The sequence below is a fragment of the Palaemon carinicauda genome, chromosome 43 (genome assembly GCF_036898095.1).
Source record: "Palaemon carinicauda isolate YSFRI2023 chromosome 43, ASM3689809v2, whole genome shotgun sequence".
NCBI lineage: Eukaryota > Metazoa > Arthropoda > Malacostraca > Decapoda > Palaemonidae > Palaemon > Palaemon carinicauda.
The window spans coordinates 58,265,569-58,285,280 of NC_090767.1; the positions used below are offsets into that span (position 1 = coordinate 58,265,569).

The 19,712-nt window shown below is 41.2% G+C and overlaps 1 protein-coding gene across 1 annotated transcript in view; it reads right to left on the bottom strand.

The window, feature by feature from the left end:
• Positions 1–1,360: 1,360 nt before the first annotated feature.
• LOC137633903 (putative per-hexamer repeat protein 5) overlaps positions 1,361–19,712 on the bottom strand; it is a 40,540-nt gene continuing 22,188 nt past the window's right edge. Inside the window, exon 2 of the mRNA XM_068366142.1 lies at positions 1,361–2,005. Within this exon, the coding sequence (XP_068222243.1) occupies positions 1,361–2,005 (645 nt within the window). The remainder of the gene's footprint in view (positions 2,006–19,712) is intronic.

The window sequence follows — 19,712 nt, forward strand, 5'->3', positions numbered from 1 at the left end:
AACACAGTGGTGATAATTACAACCTTCATTTTAACATTAATTTAATGTTTTTCATATCTATAATCTTTGAATATCAAGAAGGGAAATAACTCCATTATCAAATCCCATCTCAGAGAGGCAAGATGGCTGACACCTGGGGGAAGCGATGAGGAGAGAGACCTCCCATCTATTTATGTTGGATATCAGATTTGATTAAGATGTCCTTCCACAAGATCTATTAATGTATTAATGGTCTTTCTATAATTGCAGAAGAAGGACCTCTTTTGGAAACACCAGTCAGGTTGTGACACATCGTTAGCATTCCGAAGCAGAGATTGTCTCGCATTATACCGGACAGGTGTGAGGTTCTTGTAGACGCTTATTTTTACTTACATGAAATAAGACAACAGAAAACATTTCTAAAATTCTCTTAAGAAACGAGAGAGAGAGAGAGAGAGATTTAAATCAAGCAATTCTCAAGCAAAGCAAGTTTTTAGGACCAGTACCAGTACTGGTACTGGTACTGGCAGTGGCACTGATATCAGTGCCAGTGGCACTGATATCAGTGCCAGTACAACCCAGTACTAGTACCAATACACAGTACACGGTACCAGTACCAGCACCTGTACCAGTACTAGTATTAGTAATAGTACTAATACTGGTAATAGTATTCGTACTAGTACTTGTATTGGTCCAGTATTGGTACCAGTACCAATATCGGTACTGGTATCAGTACCAGTCCCAGTACAAGTACCAGTACTGGAACTAGAACTGGTTCAACTACTGGTACTTGTACTGATACTGGTCACTGGTACCAGTACTCATACTAATACTAGTACTAGAACTGGTACTAGTTCTGAAACCAGTACCAGTATCAATAATAATACTAATAGTAATACTAATACTAGTACTATTACTATTAATAGGACAAGTACTAGTACTGGTACCAGTCCTAGTCCTAATGCTAATAACAAAACTAAACTAGTGCTAGTACAGGTACTGGTACTGGTACTGGTATCAGTATCAGAAACCAGTACTAATACCTGTACCAGGATCAATAAAAATAATACAAATACCAATACTACTACTACTACTACTACTAGTTCTAGTAGTAATACTAAAACTAGTACTGGAAATGGATTTGGTACTGATACCATATCAGTAACAGTACCAGTACCTTAGCTAGTACTAGTACTAGTACTGTTACCTTTATACAGTACCAGTAACAGTAGTAGTACCAGTACTGGTTCTGGTACCAGTACCATTATAAGTATCAGTACCATCACTAGTACTATTATTGGTACTGATAATGATACCAGTACTGGTAGTGGTCCAGTACTAGCACCATTACCTGTAATAGTACTAGTGCTGGTACTGGTACTCATACTGGTACTAGTACCAGTACCAGGAAATGTACCAGTACTAGTACTATGACTGGTACTGGTACTAGTCCAGTATCAGTACCAGTACCAGTAACAGTAGCAATAGTAATACTAATACTAGTACTGGTACTGGTATTGATACCATTACTAGAACTAGTACCAGCATTATAAGTAGTACTTTTGACTTTACTGGTATTGGTACTGATACCAGTACCAGTACTAAAAATAGTACTAGAAATACTACTAGTACTAGTACTGGTACTGGTATCAGTACTGGGACAAGTACTAGTACTAATACTAGTATTAGTACTAGAACTGGGACTGGTACTGGTACCATTACCAGTACCAGTACTACTGCTAGTGCTAGTGCTAGTACTAGTACCAATACTAGAACTATTAGTAGTAATAGTACTAGTATTAGTACTGGTACTGGTACTAGTAGTAGTACTAGTACTAGTACTTGTACCACTGTCAATATCAATACTAATACTACTACTAGAACTTGTATTATTACTAATACTAGTACTGGTACTGTATTGTACCGGTGCTGATACCAATGGCAGTGCCAGTATCAGTACTAGTACCAGTACCAGTAATAGGACTAGTACTAGTACTGGTAATGGTTCTGGTTTTGGTAAAGGTATCTGTTGTAGTACCAGTACCAGTAAAACTACTAGTACTAGTACTAGTGACGGATACTAGTATCAGTACCAGTACTGGAACCAGTAACAGTACTACAAGTACCAGTACTATTACTAGTAAAAGTATTCTCTCTCTCTCTCTCTGAAGTCCCTGGGAGTTACTCGGCTGATGTGGGTCGCCTCTTCCTCCCCAAGAGTCTCAAAGGACATGATGATAATAAGGGAGAATGAATGGGACAGGAACTACCAACTCTTACATCTCCAGAGCCAACCTTTAGTTACGTCAGCATTTGGATTTCTGTTTTCAAATTCTTATCTTCTAAGAGAGAGAGAGAGAGAGAGAGAGAGAGAGAGAGAGAGAGAGAGAGAGGAGAGAGAGAGGAGAGCTGTTTCTTCTTAAATTTTGGACTCAAATCGGAGCGCGGAATCGAAGTCAAATGCTCCAGTGAGATCTGAAGTCAATTCTTCCTTAATGATCTTCAATGCTCCGAAGTTGAAACTTCTAGAAGTTAGAAGTTCTACAAAATGCTCTTTTATTTTGCATTTAGGACTATTAGATATGCTCCCTTTTGTAGAATGTTCTTTGTTGGAGGTATCACAATGCTCACTTATGCTCCGATATTCAACGCTCCTTATTGCAAAGATCAAATCATAGAAAATGCTCCAATTATTTTAGAAAATCTATTACGATATATGCTCTCCCTAGTTGGAGAAGCAGGATGCTATAAGCCCAAGGGTTCCAAAAGAAGAAAAGGAAATCAAATATATCTTTTATTTTCACGAAAGTAATTTAATGTTATTTCGATAGTGATGAGCTATACATATTTTAGCTCATATTGAGAGAGAGAGAGAGAGAGAGAGAGAGAGAGAGAGAGAGAGAGAGAGAGAGAGAGAGAGAGAGAGAGAGAGAGAGAGAGAGAGAGTAGGGCGTTACTAATTCCAAAATTAATGTATGACTCTCAAAGACCTACTAATACTGCACGAATAATGACGAAGTCGTCTCCATCTTCAGCCACACACACACACACACACACACACACACCACGCACACACACACACACACACACACACACACACACACACACACACCAACTTCCCAGGTTTACAAAAAGGAAACTGAAAACTTCCTTGTTTTCTAATTGTTTCGATAATTGGGAATTAGAGGATTACTGTGGAATACACTCTGTGATACTCGAAGTACCAAAGAAAGGATACGTCAAATAAATCTTGTATGTCCTGTGAGGACACAGGGACCCCAAGTGTCCCCAAAAAGTGTCATAGGACCAAGAAAATAGATCTCAAAGGAAAAGAAATTAAGTTCCTATAACCACGAAGAAGAAATATATAGGGGTATTAAAATAATTTTCATTTAAAAATACTAACTCACAGTTTTCCATTGCTGATTGAATTTAAACAATGTGTAATACAACTTAAGAATTTTATAACTTGTATTTCTTCTCAGTATGACAACAACAACAACAACAGCAGTTGTTTCTAATCCACTGCAGGACAAAGGCCTGACATATTCTTATTCATGTCTGTGGTTTGGTCAGTTTCCATCATCAAACCTGGTCTGCGCAGAGTGGTGATGGAGGGAGACTTTAGTGAGATCACTCAGAGCAAACCAACCTAGTATGGGTGGCCCTGACTAGTACAGCTTTGCTGTTCACGGCGATACGTCAACCCTTTCACCACTAAGTGGGGATACCTTAACGTGGTGAAAGGGTTTGCATATCGCCGTGATCAGCAAAGCTGTACTAGTCAAGGCCACCCATACTAGGTTGGTTTGCTATGAGCGATCAGACCAAATTCTCCCACCTTCACCAATCAGCAGTGACCAGCGTGGTGATGAAAACTGGCCAAACCATAGACATGAATAAAGACATGTCTGAGGCCTTTGTCCTGCAGTGGACTAGAAAAGGCTTCATTTGTATTTGTTGTTATTGTTGTTGTTTATATTCAATACTACACTACATGCAAGTATAAACTCCAAAAAATGTCCATCCACAAAAATGATTTATCCAGAAAAATTGGACAAAACCGTTTTGGTCAATTTACCCGAGTGACACTAACTAAGAAAAGAGTCACTCTACCATAGTTATAAACGGGACAATATATAATCTAATCAAATATGGTTAAATTAACCTTTCTAAATCAATGGATAAAGACTTTCAAAAATTGATGTTTTTATCATATAAGTTCAATAGAGAGATTAACTTCATTATCTTATATTTTCCTCCTAATTATCAATATCAATAATATTATTAAATGAACAAGATTTTCCCTAAAGTTCTTCAGCAATTCCTTTATTATGAAGATTGAAAAGAAGCCTACCTCCCCCCCCCCCCCCCCCACTCAGACCGTGAGGGAAAACCTATAGCCAGGACGGAGCTCAAGCGAAAGAATTGAGACACAGGAAAAGATAGCGATTGAAAGAAGGGGAATAATAAGAAGAAATAGCTGTAAATGATAAACAAAAGGACTTAAAAAGAGTAAGAATTAATTGTCTTTAATTAAATCTCTATCTCAAAGAGTAAACTTCATTTTCAGCGGATTAAAAACTGCGATTGAAAATGTCCGATCGCCAAATTAAAAAGGTGTTAAAATGATCTTTGTAGTTTCGTTATTTACGGCCTATACGACATCCCCTTGTCTGGGTATATTTCTAAGATGATAATGTGTGTGTGTGTGTGTGTGTGTGTGTCTGTCATGGTTATCTGAATTCGTCTTGTGTCCTCATTCCCTCATTATTCATTATCGCTTCTGCTACAACTGATCAATTTAAGTAATGACAAGTCATGTTCTGTCAGTATTCAATTTGTCTTGAGGAATTATTTACCTTTGGATAAAACAGTCAGCAGCTACTCTCTCTCTCTCTCTCTCTCTCTCTCTCTCTCTCTCTCTCTCTCTCTCTCTCTCTCTCTCCTCAACTCACTTTTTAAAAAAATAATGCTAAATTCAGGAAAGGTTTTGGTAATCATAGATATGGCTTCTCAAGTTTTCAAAGCATTTTGCGCGAATTTCGAAATGGAGGCAATGAAGAAAGCTGTAAGAAATCTCCTTAACGGAGGATGGCAATGGCCTTTGGCACTGCTGCCGTCGAGCATTTTTCTTTTTCAGGTACGTGTGTGGAAGAAACGGAAAAGGAGGAGAGACAGAGAGATGAAGAGCTTTTGCAGAATCTTCAAGAAAATCGGAGAAACTACACAGGAAGATGGTATATTTCTTCCAGCTGAAGGAATGTTCCAGGAAGAGCTGGATGATGGTGAATTTCTTCCAGCTGAAAGAATGTTCCAAGAAGAGCTGGAAGATGGTGAATTTCTTCCAGCTGAAAGAATGTTCCAAGAAGAGCTGGAAGATGGTGAATTTCTTTCAGCTGAAGGAGTGTTCCAAGAAGAGCTGGAAGATGGTGAATTTCTTCCATCTGAAGAAACTTTCCAGGATGAACTGGAAGATGAAATCGATCTTCCAGTGGAAGAACAAGAAAAAGAGCCGGGTCTTCGTCAAAGAGGAGAAGAGGAGGATGTAGAAGAAGAGAAGGAAGAGAAGGAGGAAGAAGAAAAAGTTCCTACTCTTGAAGAACATCGGTCTGAAGAGGATTCAAAGAGAGAGAAGTGATAAAAAGCTCTCAAAGAAAAAGAGGAGAAAAAGAAAGATCTCGAAGGAAGAGACCAGTAATGGTGAAGTGTCTAAGTAAGAGACCAGTAATGGTGAAGTGTCTAAGGAAGAGACCAGTAATGGTGAAGTGTCTAAGTAAGAGACCAGTAATGGTGAAGTGTCTAAGTAAGAGACCAGTAATGGTGAAGTGTCTAAGGAAGAGACCAGTAATGGTGAAGTCACTAAGGAAGAGACCAGTAATGGTGAAGTCATTAAGGAAGACATGAATAACAGAGAGGTATCAAAGAAAGAGAAGATAAATAAAAAGCTCTCAACGAGAGAGAGAGAGAGGAGGAGGAAAAGAGAGCTCTCAAAGGCAGAAAAAAGAAATAGAAATCTCTCAAAGAAGCGGAGCAGTAATGAAGAGCTCTCAGAGGAAGAGAGATTTGGTTCTGAAGACATCCTGGAGGTCAAAGAGCATCTAATACTAGAAGGATGTTACCTCAAAATAGAGTTCAAAGAACATAAAATGCTAGAAGGATGGTACCTCAAAATAGAGGTCAAAGAACATAAAATGCTAGAAGGATGACACCTCAAAATAGAGGTCAAAGAACATATAATGCTAGAAGGATAACACCTCAAAAAATAGAGGTCAAAGAACATATAATGCTAGAAGGATGACACCTCAAAAAATAGAGGTCAAAGAACATCTAATGCTAGAAGGATGGCACCTCAAAATAGAGGTCAAAGAACATATAATGCTAGAAGGATAGCACCTCAAAATAGAGGTCAAAGAACCTCTAATGCTAGAAGGATGACACCTCAAAAAAATAGAGGTCAAAGAACATATAATGCTAGAAGGATGACACCTAAAAAAAAAAAAAAAAAAAAAAAAAAAAAAAAAAAAAAAAAGAGGTCAAAGAACATCTAATGCTAGAAGGATGGCATCTCAAAATAGAGGGGAAAGAACATCTAATGCAAGAAGGATGGCATCTCAAAATAGAGGGGAAAGAACATCTAATGCAAGAAGGATGGCATCTCAAAATAGAGGGGAAAGAACATCTAATGCAAGAAGGATGGCATCTCAAAATAGAGGGGAAAGAACATCTAATGCAAGAAGGATGGCATCTCAAAATAGAGGGGAAAGAACATCTAATGCAAGAAGGATGGCATCTCAAAATAGAGGGGAAAGAACATCTAATGCAAGAAGGATGGCATCTCAAAATAGAGGGAACAGAACATCTAATGCAAGAAGGAAGGCATCTCAAAATAGAGGGGAAAGAACATCTAATGCAAGAAGGATGGCATCTCAAAATAGAGAGCACAGAACATCTAATGCAAGAAGGAAGGCATCTCAAAATAGAGAGCACAGAACATCTAATGCAAGAAGGATGGCATCTCAAAATAGAGGGCACAGAACATCTAATGCAAGAAGGAAGGCATCTCAAAATAGAGAGCACAGAACATCTAATGCAAGAAGGATGGCATCTCAAAATAGAGGGCACAGAACATCTAATGCTAGAAGGAAGGCATCTCAAAATAGAGGGCACAGAACATCTAATGCTAGAAGGATGGCATCTCAAAATAGAGAGCACAGAACATCTAATGCAAGAAGGAAGGCATCTCAAAATAGAGAGCACAGAACATCTAATGCAAGAAGGAAGGCATCTCAAAATAGAGAGCACAGAACATCTAATGCAAGAAGGAAGGCATCTCAAAATAGAGAGCACAGAACATCTAATGCAAGAAGGAAGGCATCTCAAAATAGAGAGCACAGAACATCTAATGCAAGAAGGAAGGCATCTCAAAATAGAGAGCACAGAACATCTAATGCAAGAAGGATGGCATCTCAAAATAGAGGGCACAGAACATCTAATGCTAGAAGGAAGGCATCTCAAAATAGAGGGCACAGAACATCTAATGCTAGAAGGAAGGCATCTCAAAATAGAGGGCACAGAACATCTAATGCTAGAAGGATGGCATCTCAAAATAGAGAGCACAGAACATCTAATGCAAGAAGGAAGGCATCTCAAAATAGAGAGCACAGAACATCTAATGCAAGAAGGAAGGCATCTCAAAATAGAGAGCACAGAACATCTAATGCAAGAAGGAAGGCATCTCAAAATAGAGAGCACAGAACATCTAATGCAAGAAGGAAGGCATCTCAAAATAGAGAGCACAGAACATCTAATGCAAGAAGGAAGGCATCTCAAAATAGAGAGCACAGAACATCTAATGCAAGAAGGAAGGCATCTCAAAATAGAGGGAACAGAACATCTAATGCAAGAAGGAAGGCATCTCAAAATAGAGAGCACAGAACATCTAATGCAAGAAGGAAGGCATCTCAAAATAGAGAGCACAGAACATCTAATGCTAGAAGGAAGGCATCTCAAAATAGAGGGAACAGAACATCTAATGCAAGAAGGAAGGCATCTCAAAATAGAGAGCACAGAACATCTAATGCAAGAAGGAAGGCATCTCAAAATAGAGAGCACAGAACATCTAATGCAAGAAGGAAGGCATCTCAAAATAGAGAGCACAGAACATCTAATGCAAGAAGGAAGGCATCTCAAAATAGAGAGCACAGAACATCTAATGCAAGAAGGAAGGCATCTCAAAATAGAGAGCACAGAACATCTAATGCAAGAAGGAAGGCATCTCAAAATAGAGAGCACAGAACATCTAATGCAAGAAGGAAGGCATCTCAAAATAGAGAGCACAGAACATCTAATGCAAGAAGGAAGGCATCTCAAAATAGAGAGCACAGAACATCTAATGCAAGAAGGAAGGCATCTCAAAATAGAGAGCACAGAACATCTAATGCAAGAAGGAAGGCATCTCAAAATAGAGAGCACAGAACATCTAATGCAAGAAGGAAGGCATCTCAAAATAGAGAGCACAGAACATCTAATGCAAGAAGGAAGGCATCTCAAAATAGAGAGCACAGAACATCTAATGCAAGAAGGAAGGCATCTCAAAATAGAGAGCACAGAACATCTAATGCAAGAAGGAAGGCATCTCAAAATAGAGAGCACAGAACATCTAATGCAAGAAGGAAGGCATCTCAAAATAGAGAGCACAGAACATCTAATGCAAGAAGGAAGGCATCTCAAAATAGAGAGCACAGAACATCTAATGCAAGAAGGAAGGCATCTCAAAATAGAGAGCACAGAACATCTAATGCAAGAAGGAAGGCATCTCAAAATAGAGAGCACAGAACATCTAATGCAAGAAGGAAGGCATCTCAAAATAGAGGGCACAGAACATCTAATGCAAGAAGGAAGGCATCTCAAAATAGAGGGCACAGAACATCTAATGCAAGAAGGAAGGCATCTCAAAATAGAGAGCACAGAACATCTAATGCAAGAAGGAAGGCATCTCAAAATAGAGAGCACAGAACATCTAATGCAAGAAGGAAGGCATCTCAAAATAGAGGGCACAGAACATCTAATGCAAGAAGGAAGGCATCTCAAAATAGAGAGCACAGAACATCTAATGCAAGAAGGAAGGCATCTCAAAATAGAGAGCACAGAACATCTAATGCAAGAAGGAAGGCATCTCAAAATAGAGGGCACAGAACATCTAATGCTAGAAGGAAGGCATCTCAAAATAGAGGGCACAGAACATCTAATGCAAGAAGGAAGGCATCTCAAAATAGAGAGCACAGAACATCTAATGCAAGAAGGAAGGCATCTCAAAATAGAGAGCACAGAACATCTAATGCAAGAAGGAAGGCATCTCAAAATAGAGAGCACAGAACATCTAATGCAAGAAGGAAGGCATCTCAAAATAGAGGGCACAGAACATCTAATGCTAGAAGGAAGGCATCTCAAAATAGAGGGCACAGAACATCTAATGCTAGAAGGAAGGCATCTCAAAATAGAGGGCACAGAACATCTAATGCTAGAAGGAAGGCATCTCAAAATAGAGGGCACAGAACATCTAATGCAAGAAGGAAGGCATCTCAAAATAGAGGGCACAGAACATCTAATGCTAGAAGGAAGGCATCTCAAAATAGAGGGCACAGAACATCTAATGCTAGAAGGAAGGCATCTCAAAATAGAGGGCACAGAACATCTAATGCTAGAAGGAAGGCATCTCAAAATAGAGGGCACAGAACATCTAATGCTAGAAGGAAGGCATCTCAAAATAGAGGGCACAGAACATCTAATGCTAGAAGGAAGGCATCTCAAAATAGAGGGCACAGAACATCTAATGCTAGAAGGATGGCATCTCAAAATAGAGGGCACAGAACATCTAATGCAAGAAGGAAGGCATCTCAAAATAGAGGGCACAGAACATCTAATGCTAGAAGGAAGGCATCTCAAAATAGAGGGCACAGAACATCTAATGCTAGAAGGAAGGCATCTCAAAATAGAGGGCACAGAACATCTAATGCTAGAAGGAAGGCATCTCAAAATAGAGGGCACAGAACATCTAATGCTAGAAGGAAGGCATCTCAAAATAGAGGGCACAGAACATCTAATGCTAGAAGGAAGGCATCTCAAAATAGAGGGCACAGAACATCTAATGCAAGAAGGAAGGCATCTCAAAATAGAGGGCACAGAACATCTAATGCAAGAAGGAAGGCATCTCAAAATAGAGGGCACAGAACATCTAATGCTAGAAGGAAGGCATCTCAAAATAGAGGGCACAGAACATCTAATGCTAGAAGGAAGGCATCTCAAAATAGAGGGCACAGAACATCTAATGCTAGAAGGAAGGCATCTCAAAATAGAGGGCACAGAACATCTAATGCTAGAAGGAAGGCATCTCAAAATAGAGGGCACAGAACATCTAATGCAAGAAGGAAGGCATCTCAAAATAGAGGGCACAGAACATCTAATGCTAGAAGGAAGGCATCTCAAAATAGAGGGCACAGAACATCTAATGCTAGAAGGAAGGCATCTCAAAATAGAGGGCACAGAACATCTAATGCTAGAAGGAAGGCATCTCAAAATAGAGGGCACAGAACATCTAATGCAAGAAGGAAGGCATCTCAAAATAGAGAGCACAGAACATCTAATGCAAGAAGGAAGGCATCTCAAAATAGAGAGCACAGAACATCTAATGCAAGAAGGAAGGCATCTCAAAATAGAGGGCACAGAACATCTAATGCTAGAAGGAAGGCATCTCAAAATAGAGGGCACAGAACATCTAATGCTAGAAGGAAGGCATCTCAAAATAGAGGGCACAGAACATCTAATGCTAGAAGGAAGGCATCTCAAAATAGAGGGCACAGAACATCTAATGCTAGAAGGAAGGCATCTCAAAATAGAGGGCACAGAACATCTAATGCTAGAAGGAAGGCATCTCAAAATAGAGGGCACAGAACATCTAATGCTAGAAGGAAGGCATCTCAAAATAGAGGGCACAGAACATCTAATGCTAGAAGGAAGGCATCTCAAAATAGAGGGCACAGAACATCTAATGCTAGAAGGAAGGCATCTCAAAATAGAGGGCACAGAACATCTAATGCTAGAAGGAAGGCATCTCAAAATAGAGGGCACAGAACATCTAATGCTAGAAGGAAGGCATCTCAAAATAGAGGGCACAGAACATCTAATGCTAGAAGGAAGGCATCTCAAAATAGAGGGCACAGAACATCTAATGCTAGAAGGAAGGCATCTCAAAATAGAGGGCACAGAACATCTAATGCTAGAAGGAAGGCATCTCAAAATAGAGGGCACAGAACATCTAATGCAAGAAGGAAGGCATCTCAAAATAGAGGGCACAGAACATCTAATGCAAGAAGGAAGGCATCTCAAAATAGAGGGCACAGAACATCTAATGCTAGAAGGAAGGCATCTCAAAATAGAGGGCACAGAACATCTAATGCAAGAAGGAAGGCATCTCAAAATAGAGGGCACAGAACATCTAATGCAAGAAGGAAGGCATCTCAAAATAGAGAGCACAGAACATCTAATGCAAGAAGGAAGGCATCTCAAAATAATGCAAGATTAGTCAGGTACTTAGTCAGGTACATGTAGAGAGAGCAACGAGGATCTCATGCAAGATTAGTCAGGTACTTAGTCAGGTACATGTAGAGAGAGCAACGAGGATCTCATGCAAGATTAGTCAGGTACTTAGTCAGGTACATGTAGAGAGAGCAACGAGGATCTCATGCAAGATTAGTCAGGTACTTAGTCAGGTACATGTAGAGAGAGCAACGAGGATCTCATGCAAGATTAGTCAGGTACTAAGTCAGGTACATGTAGAGAGAGCAACGAGGATCTCATGCAAGATTAGTCAGGTACTAAGTCAGGTACATGTAGAGAGAGCAACGAGGATCTCATGCAAGATTAGTCAGGTACTAAGTCAGGTACATGTAGAGAGAGCAACGAGGATCTCATGCAAGATTAGTCAGGTACTAAGTCAGGTACATGTAGAGAGAGCAACGAGGAACTCATGCAAGATTAGTCAGGTACTAAGTCAGGTACATGTAGAGAGAGCAACGAGGAACTCATGCAAGATTAGTCAGGTACTAAGTCAGGTACATGTAGAGAGAGCAACGAGGATCTCATGCAAGATTAGTCAGGTACTAAGTCAGGTACATGTAGAGAGAGCAACGAGGATCTCATGCAAGATTAGTCAGGTACTAAGTCAGGTACATGTAGAGAGAGCAACGAGGAACTCATGCAAGATTAGTCAGGTACTAAGTCAGGTACATGTAGAGAGAGCAACGAGGATCTCATGCAAGATTAGTCAGGTACTAAGTCAGGTACATGTAGAGAGAGCAACGAGGATCTCATGCAAGATTAGTCAGGTACTAAGTCAGGTACATGTAGAGAGAGCAACGAGGAACTCATGCAAGATTAGTCAGGTACTAAGTCAGGTACATGTAGAGAGAGCAACGAGGATCTCATGCAAGATTAGTCAGGTACTAAGTCAGGTACATGTAGAGAGAGCAACGAGGATCTCATGCAAGATTAGTCAGGTACTAAGTCAGGTACATGTAGAGAGAGCAACGAGGAACTCATGCAAGATTAGTCAGGTACTAAGTCAGGTACATGTAGAGAGAGCAACGAGGATCTCATGCAAGATTAGTCAGGTACTAAGTCAGGTACATGTAGAGAGAGCAACGAGGATCTCATGCAAGATTAGTCAGGTACTAAGTCAGGTACATGTAGAGAGAGCAACGAGGAACTCATGCAAGATTAGTCAGGTACTAAGTCAGGTACATGTAGAGAGAGCAACGAGGATCTCATGCAAGATTAGTCAGGTACTAAGTCAGGTACATGTAGAGAGAGCAACGAGGATCTCATGCAAGATTAGTCAGGTACTAAGTCAGGTACATGTAGAGAGAGCAACGAGGAACTCATGCAAGATTAGTCAGGTACTAAGTCAGGTACATGTAGAGAGAGCAACGAGGAACTCATGCAAGATTAGTCAGGTACTAAGTCAGGTACATGTAGAGAGAGCAACGAGGATCTCATGCAAGATTAGTCAGGTACTAAGTCAGGTACATGTAGAGAGAGCAACGAGGAACTCATGCAAGATTAGTCAGGTACTAAGTCAGGTACATGTAGAGAGAGCAACGAGGAACTCATGCAAGATTAGTCAGGTACTAAGTCAGGTACATGTAGAGAGAGCAACGAGGATCTCATGCAAGATTAGTCAGGTACTAAGTCAGGTACATGTAGAGAGAGCAACGAGGAACTCATGCAAGATTAGTCAGGTACTAAGTCAGGTACATGTAGAGAGAGCAACGAGGATCTCATGCAAGATTAGTCAGGTACTAAGTCAGGTACATGTAGAGAGAGCAACGAGGATCTCATGCAAGATTAGTCAGGTACTAAGTCAGGTACATGTAGAGAGAGCAACGAGGATCTCATGCAAGATTAGTCAGGTACTAAGTCAGGTACATGTAGAGAGAGCAACGAGGATCTCATGCAAGATTAGTCAGGTACTAAGTCAGGTACATGTAGAGAGAGCAACGAGGATCTCATGCAAGATTAGTCAGGTACTAAGTCAGGTACATGTAGAGAGAGCAACGAGGATCTCATGCAAGATTAGTCAGGTACTAAGTCAGGTACATGTAGAGAGAGCAACGAGGATCTCATGCAAGATTAGTCAGGTACTAAGTCAGGTACATGTAGAGAGAGCAACGAGGATCTCATGCAAGATTAGTCAGGTACTAAGTCAGGTACATGTAGAGAGAGCAACGAGGATCTCATGCAAGATTAGTCAGGTACTAAGTCAGGTACATGTAGAGAGAGCAACGAGGATCTCATGCAAGATTAGTCAGGTACTAAGTCAGGTACATGTAGAGAGAGCAACGAGGATCTCATGCAAGATTAGTCAGGTACTAAGTCAGGTACATGTAGAGAGAGCAACGAGGATCTCATGCAAGATTAGTCAGGTACTAAGTCAGGTACATGTAGAGAGAGCAACGAGGATCTCATGCAAGATTAGTCAGGTACTAAGTCAGGTACATGTAGAGAGAGCAACGAGGATCTCATGCAAGATTAGTCAGGTACTAAGTCAGGTACATGTAGAGAGAGCAACGAGGATCTCATGCAAGATTAGTCAGGTACTAAGTCAGGTACATGTAGAGAGAGCAACGAGGATCTCATGCAAGATTAGTCAGGTACTAAGTCAGGTACATGTAGAGAGAGCAACGAGGATCTCATGCAAGATTAGTCAGGTACTAAGTCAGGTACATGTAGAGAGAGCAACGAGGATCTCATGCAAGATTAGTCAGGTACTAAGTCAGGTACATGTAGAGAGAGCAACGAGGATCTCATGCAAGATTAGTCAGGTACTAAGTCAGGTACATGTAGAGAGAGCAACGAGGATCTCATGCAAGATTAGTCAGGTACTAAGTCAGGTACATGTAGAGAGAGCAACGAGGATCTCATGCAAGATTAGTCAGGTACTAAGTCAGGTACATGTAGAGAGAGCAACGAGGATCTCATGCAAGATTAGTCAGGTACTAAGTCAGGTACATGTAGAGAGAGCAACGAGGATCTCATGCAAGATTAGTCAGGTACTAAGTCAGGTACATGTAGAGAGAGCAACGAGGATCTCATGCAAGATTAGTCAGGTACTAAGTCAGGTACATGTAGAGAGAGCAACGAGGATCTCATGCAAGATTAGTCAGGTACTAAGTCAGGTACATGTAGAGAGAGCAACGAGGATCTCATGCAAGATTAGTCAGGTACTAAGTCAGGTACATGTAGAGAGAGCAACGAGGATCTCATGCAAGATTAGTCAGGTACTAAGTCAGGTACATGTAGAGAGAGCAACGAGGATCTCATGCAAGATTAGTCAGGTACTAAGTCAGGTACATGTAGAGAGAGCAACGAGGATCTCATGCAAGATTAGTCAGGTACTAAGTCAGGTACATGTAGAGAGAGCAACGAGGATCTCATGCAAGATTAGTCAGGTACTAAGTCAGGTACATGTAGAGAGAGCAACGAGGATCTCATGCAAGATTAGTCAGGTACTAAGTCAGGTACATGTAGAGAGAGCAACGAGGATCTCATGCAAGATTAGTCAGGTACTAAGTCAGGTACATGTAGAGAGAGCAACGAGGATCTCATGCAAGATTAGTCAGGTACTAAGTCAGGTACATGTAGAGAGAGCAACGAGGATCTCATGCAAGATTAGTCAGGTACTTAGTCAGGTACATGTAGAGAGAGCAACGAGGATCTCATGCAAGATTAGTCAGGTACTAAGTCAGGTACATGTAGAGAGAGCACGAGGATCTCATGCAAGATTAGTCAGGTACTAAGTCAGGTACATGTAGAGAGAGCAACGAGGAATTCATTCAAGATTAGTCAGGTACTAAGTCAGGTACATGTAGAGAGAGCAACGAGGATCTCATGCAAGATTAGTCAGGTACTAAGTCAGGTACATGTTAGAGAGAGCAACGAGGATCTCATGCAAGATTAGTCAGGTACTAAGTCAGGTACATGTAGAGAGAGCAACGAGGATCTCATGCAAGATTAGTCAGGTACTAAGTCAGGTACATGTAGAGAGAGCAACGAGGATCTCATGCAAGATTAGTCAGGTACTAAGTCAGGTACATGTAGAGAGAGCAACGAGGATCTCATGCAAGATTAGTCAGGTACTAAGTCAGGTATCATGTAGAGAGAGCAACGAGGATCTCATGCAAGATTAGTCAGGTACTAAGTCAGGTACATGTAGAGAGAGCAACGAGGATCTCATGCAAGATTAGTCAGGTACTAAGTCAGGTACATGTAGAGAGAGCAACGAGGATCTCATGCAAGATTAGTCAGGTACTAAGTCAGGTACATGTAGAGAGAGCAACGAGGGATCTCATGCAAGATTAGTCAGGTACTAAGTCAGGTACATGTAGAGAGAGCAACGAGGATCTCATGCAAGATTAGTCAGGTACTAAGTCAGGTACATGTAGAGAGAGCAACGAGGATCTCATGCAAGATTAGTCAGGTACTAAGTCAGGTACATGTAGAGAGAGCAACGAGGATCTCATGCAAGAATAGTCAGGTACTAAGTCAGGTACATGTAGAGAGAGCAACGAGGATCTCATGCAAGATTAGTCAGGTACTAAGTCAGGTACATGTAGAGAGAGCAACGAGGATCTCATGCAAGATTAGTCAGGTACTAAGTCAGGTACATGTAGAGAGAGCAACGAGGATCTCATGCAAGATTAGTCAGGTACTAAGTCAGGTACATGTAGAGAGAGCAACGAGGATCTCATGCAAGATTAGTCAGGTACTAAGTCAGGTACATGTAGAGAGAGCAACGAGGATCTCATGCAAGATTAGTCAGGTACTAAGTCAGGTACATGTAGAGAGAGCAAACGAGGATCTCATGCAAGATTAGTCAGGTACTAAGTCAGGTACATGTAGAGAGAGCAACGAGGATCTCATGCAAGATTAGTCAGGTACTAAGTCAGGTACATGTAGAGAGAGCAACGAGGATCTCATGCAAGATTAGTCAGGTACTAAGTCAGGTACATGTAGAGAGAGCAACGAGGATCTCATGCAAGATTAGTCAGGTACTAAGTCAGGTACATGTAGAGAGAGCAACGAGGATCTCATGCAAGATTAGTCAGGTACTAAGTCAGGTACATGTAGAGAGAGCAACGAGGATCTCATGCAAGATTAGTCAGGTACTAAGTCAGGTACATGTAGAGAGAGCAACGAGGATCTCATGCAAGATTAGTCAGGTACTAAGTCAGGTACATGTAGAGAGAGCAACGAGGATCTCATGCAGATTAGTCAGGTACTAAGTCAGGTACATGTAGAGAGAGCAACGAGGATCTCATGCAAGATTAGTCAGGTACTAAGTCAGGTACATGTAGAGAGAGCAACGAGGATCTCATGCAAGATTAGTCAGGTACTAAGTCAGGTACATGTAGAGAGAGCAACGAGGATCTCATGCAAGATTAGTCAGGTACTAAGTCAGGTACATGTAGAGAGAGCAACGAGGATCTCATGCAAGATTAGTCAGGTACTAAGTCAGGTACATGTAGAGAGAGCAACGAGGATCTCATGCAAGATTAGTCAGGTACTAAGTCAGGGTACATGTAGAGAGAGCAACGAGGATCTCATGCAAGATTAGTCAGGTACTAAGTCAGGTACATGTAGAGAGAGCAAACGAGGATCTCATGCAAGATAAGTCAGGTACTAAGTCAGGTACATGTAGAGAGAGCAACGATGATCTCATGCAAGATTAGTCAGGTACTAAGTCAGGTACATGTAGAGAGAGCAACGAGGATCTCATGCAAGATTAGTCAGGTACTAAGTCAGGTACATGTAGAGAGAGCAACGAGGAACTCATGCAAGATTAGTCAGGTACTAAGTCAGGTACATGTAGAGAGAGCAAACGAGGACTCATGCAAGATTAGTCAGGTACTAAGTCAGGTACATGTAGAGAGAGCAAACGAGGATCTCATGCAAGATTAGTCAGGTACTAAGTCAGGTACATGTAGAGAGAGCAACGAGGATCTCATGCAAGATTAGTCAGGTACTAAGTCAGGTACATGTAGAGAGAGCAACGAGGATCTCATGCAAGATTAGTCAGGTACTAAGTCAGGTACATGTAGAGAGGAGCAACGAGGATCTCATGCAAGATTAGTCAGGTACTAAGGTCAGGTACATGTAGAGAGAGCAACGAGGATCTCATGCAAGATTAGTCAGGTACTAAGTCAGGTACATGTAGAGAGAGCAACGAGGATCTCATGCAAGATTAGTCAGGTACTAAGTCAGGTACATGTAGAGAGAGCAACGAGGATCTCATGCAAGATTAGTCAGGTACTAAGTCAGGTACATGTTGAGAGAGCATCGAGGATCTCATGCAAGATTAGTCAGGTACTAAGTCAGGTACATGTAGAGAGAGCAACGAGGATCTCATGCAAGATTTAGTCAGGTAACTAAGTCAGGTACATGTAGAGAGAGCAACGAGGATCTCATGCAAGATTAGTCAGGTACTAAGTCAGGTACATGTAGAGAGAGCAACGAGGATCTCATGCAAGATTAGTCAGGTACTAAGTCAGGTACATGTAGAGGAGAGCAACGAGGATCTCATGCAAGATTAGTCAGGTACTAAGTCAGGTACATGTAGAGAGAGCAACGAGGATCTCATGCAAGATTAGTCAGGTACTAAGTCAGGTACATGTAAGAGAGAGCAACGAGGATCTCATGCAAGATTAGTCAGGTTACTAAGTCAGGTACATGTAGAGAGAGCAACGAGGATCTCATGCAAGATTAGTCAGGTACTAAGTCAGGTACATGTAGAGAGAGCAACGAGGATCTCATGCAAGATTAGTCAGGTACTAAGTCAGGTACATGTAGAGAGAGCAACGAGGATCCTCATCAAGATTAGTCAGGTACTAAGTCAGGTACATGTAGAGAGAGCAACGAGGATCTCATGCAAGATTAGTCAGGTACTAAGTCAGGTACATGTAGAGAGAGCAACGAGGATCTCATGCAAGATTAGTCAGGTACAAAGTCAGGTACATGTAGAGAGAGCAACGAGGATCTCATGCAAGATTAGTCAGGTACTAAGTCAGGTACATGTAGAGAGAGCAACGAGGATCTCATGCAAGATTAGTCAGGTACTAAGTCAGGTACATGTAGAGAGAGCAACGAGGATCTCATGCAAGATTAGTCAGGTACTAAGTCAGGTACATGTAGAGAGAGCAACGAGGATCTCATGCAAAGATTAGTCAGGTACTAAGTCAGGTACATGTAGAGAGAGCAACGAGGATCTCATGCAAGATTAGTCAGGTACTAAGTCAGGTACATGTAGAGAGAGCAACGAGGATCTCATGCAAGATTAGTCAGGTACCTAAGCGTACATGTAGAGAGAGCAACGAGGATCTCATGCAAGATTAGTCAGGTACTAAGTCAGGTACATGTAGAGAGAGCAACGAGGATCTCATGCAAGATTAGTAGGTACTAAGTCAGGTACATGTAGAGAGAGCAACGAGGATCTCATGCAAGATTAGTCAGGTATAATGAAGTCAGGTACATGTAGAGAGAGCAACGAGGATCTCATGCAAGATTAGTCAGGTACTAAGTCAGGTACATGTAGAGAGAGCAACGAGGATCTCATGCAGATTAGTCAGGTACTAAGTCAGGTACATGTAGAGAGAGCAACGAGGATCTCATGCAAGATTAGTCAGGTACTAAGTCAGGTACATGTAGAGAGAGCAACGAGGATCTCATGCAAGATTAGTCAGGTACTAAGTCAGGTACATGTAGAGAGAGCAACGAGGATTCATGCAAGATTAGTCAGGTACTAAGTCAGGTACATGTAGATGAGGAGCAACGAGGGATCTCATGCAAGATTAGTCAGGTACCAAGTCAGGTACTATGTAGAGAAGAGCAACGAGGATCTCATGCAGATTAGTCAGGTACTAAGTCAGGTACATGTAGTAGAGAGCAACGAGGAACTCATGCAAGATTAGTCAGGTACTAAGTCAAGGTACATGTAGAGAGAGCAACGAGGATCTCATGCAAGATTAGTCAGGTTCTAAGTCAGGTACATGTAGAGAGAGCAACGAGGAACTCATGCATGAATAGTCAGGTACTCAAGTCAGGTACATGTAGGGAGAGCAATCGAGGATCTCAGCAAGATTAGTCAGGTACTAAGATCAGGATACATGTAGAGAGAGCAA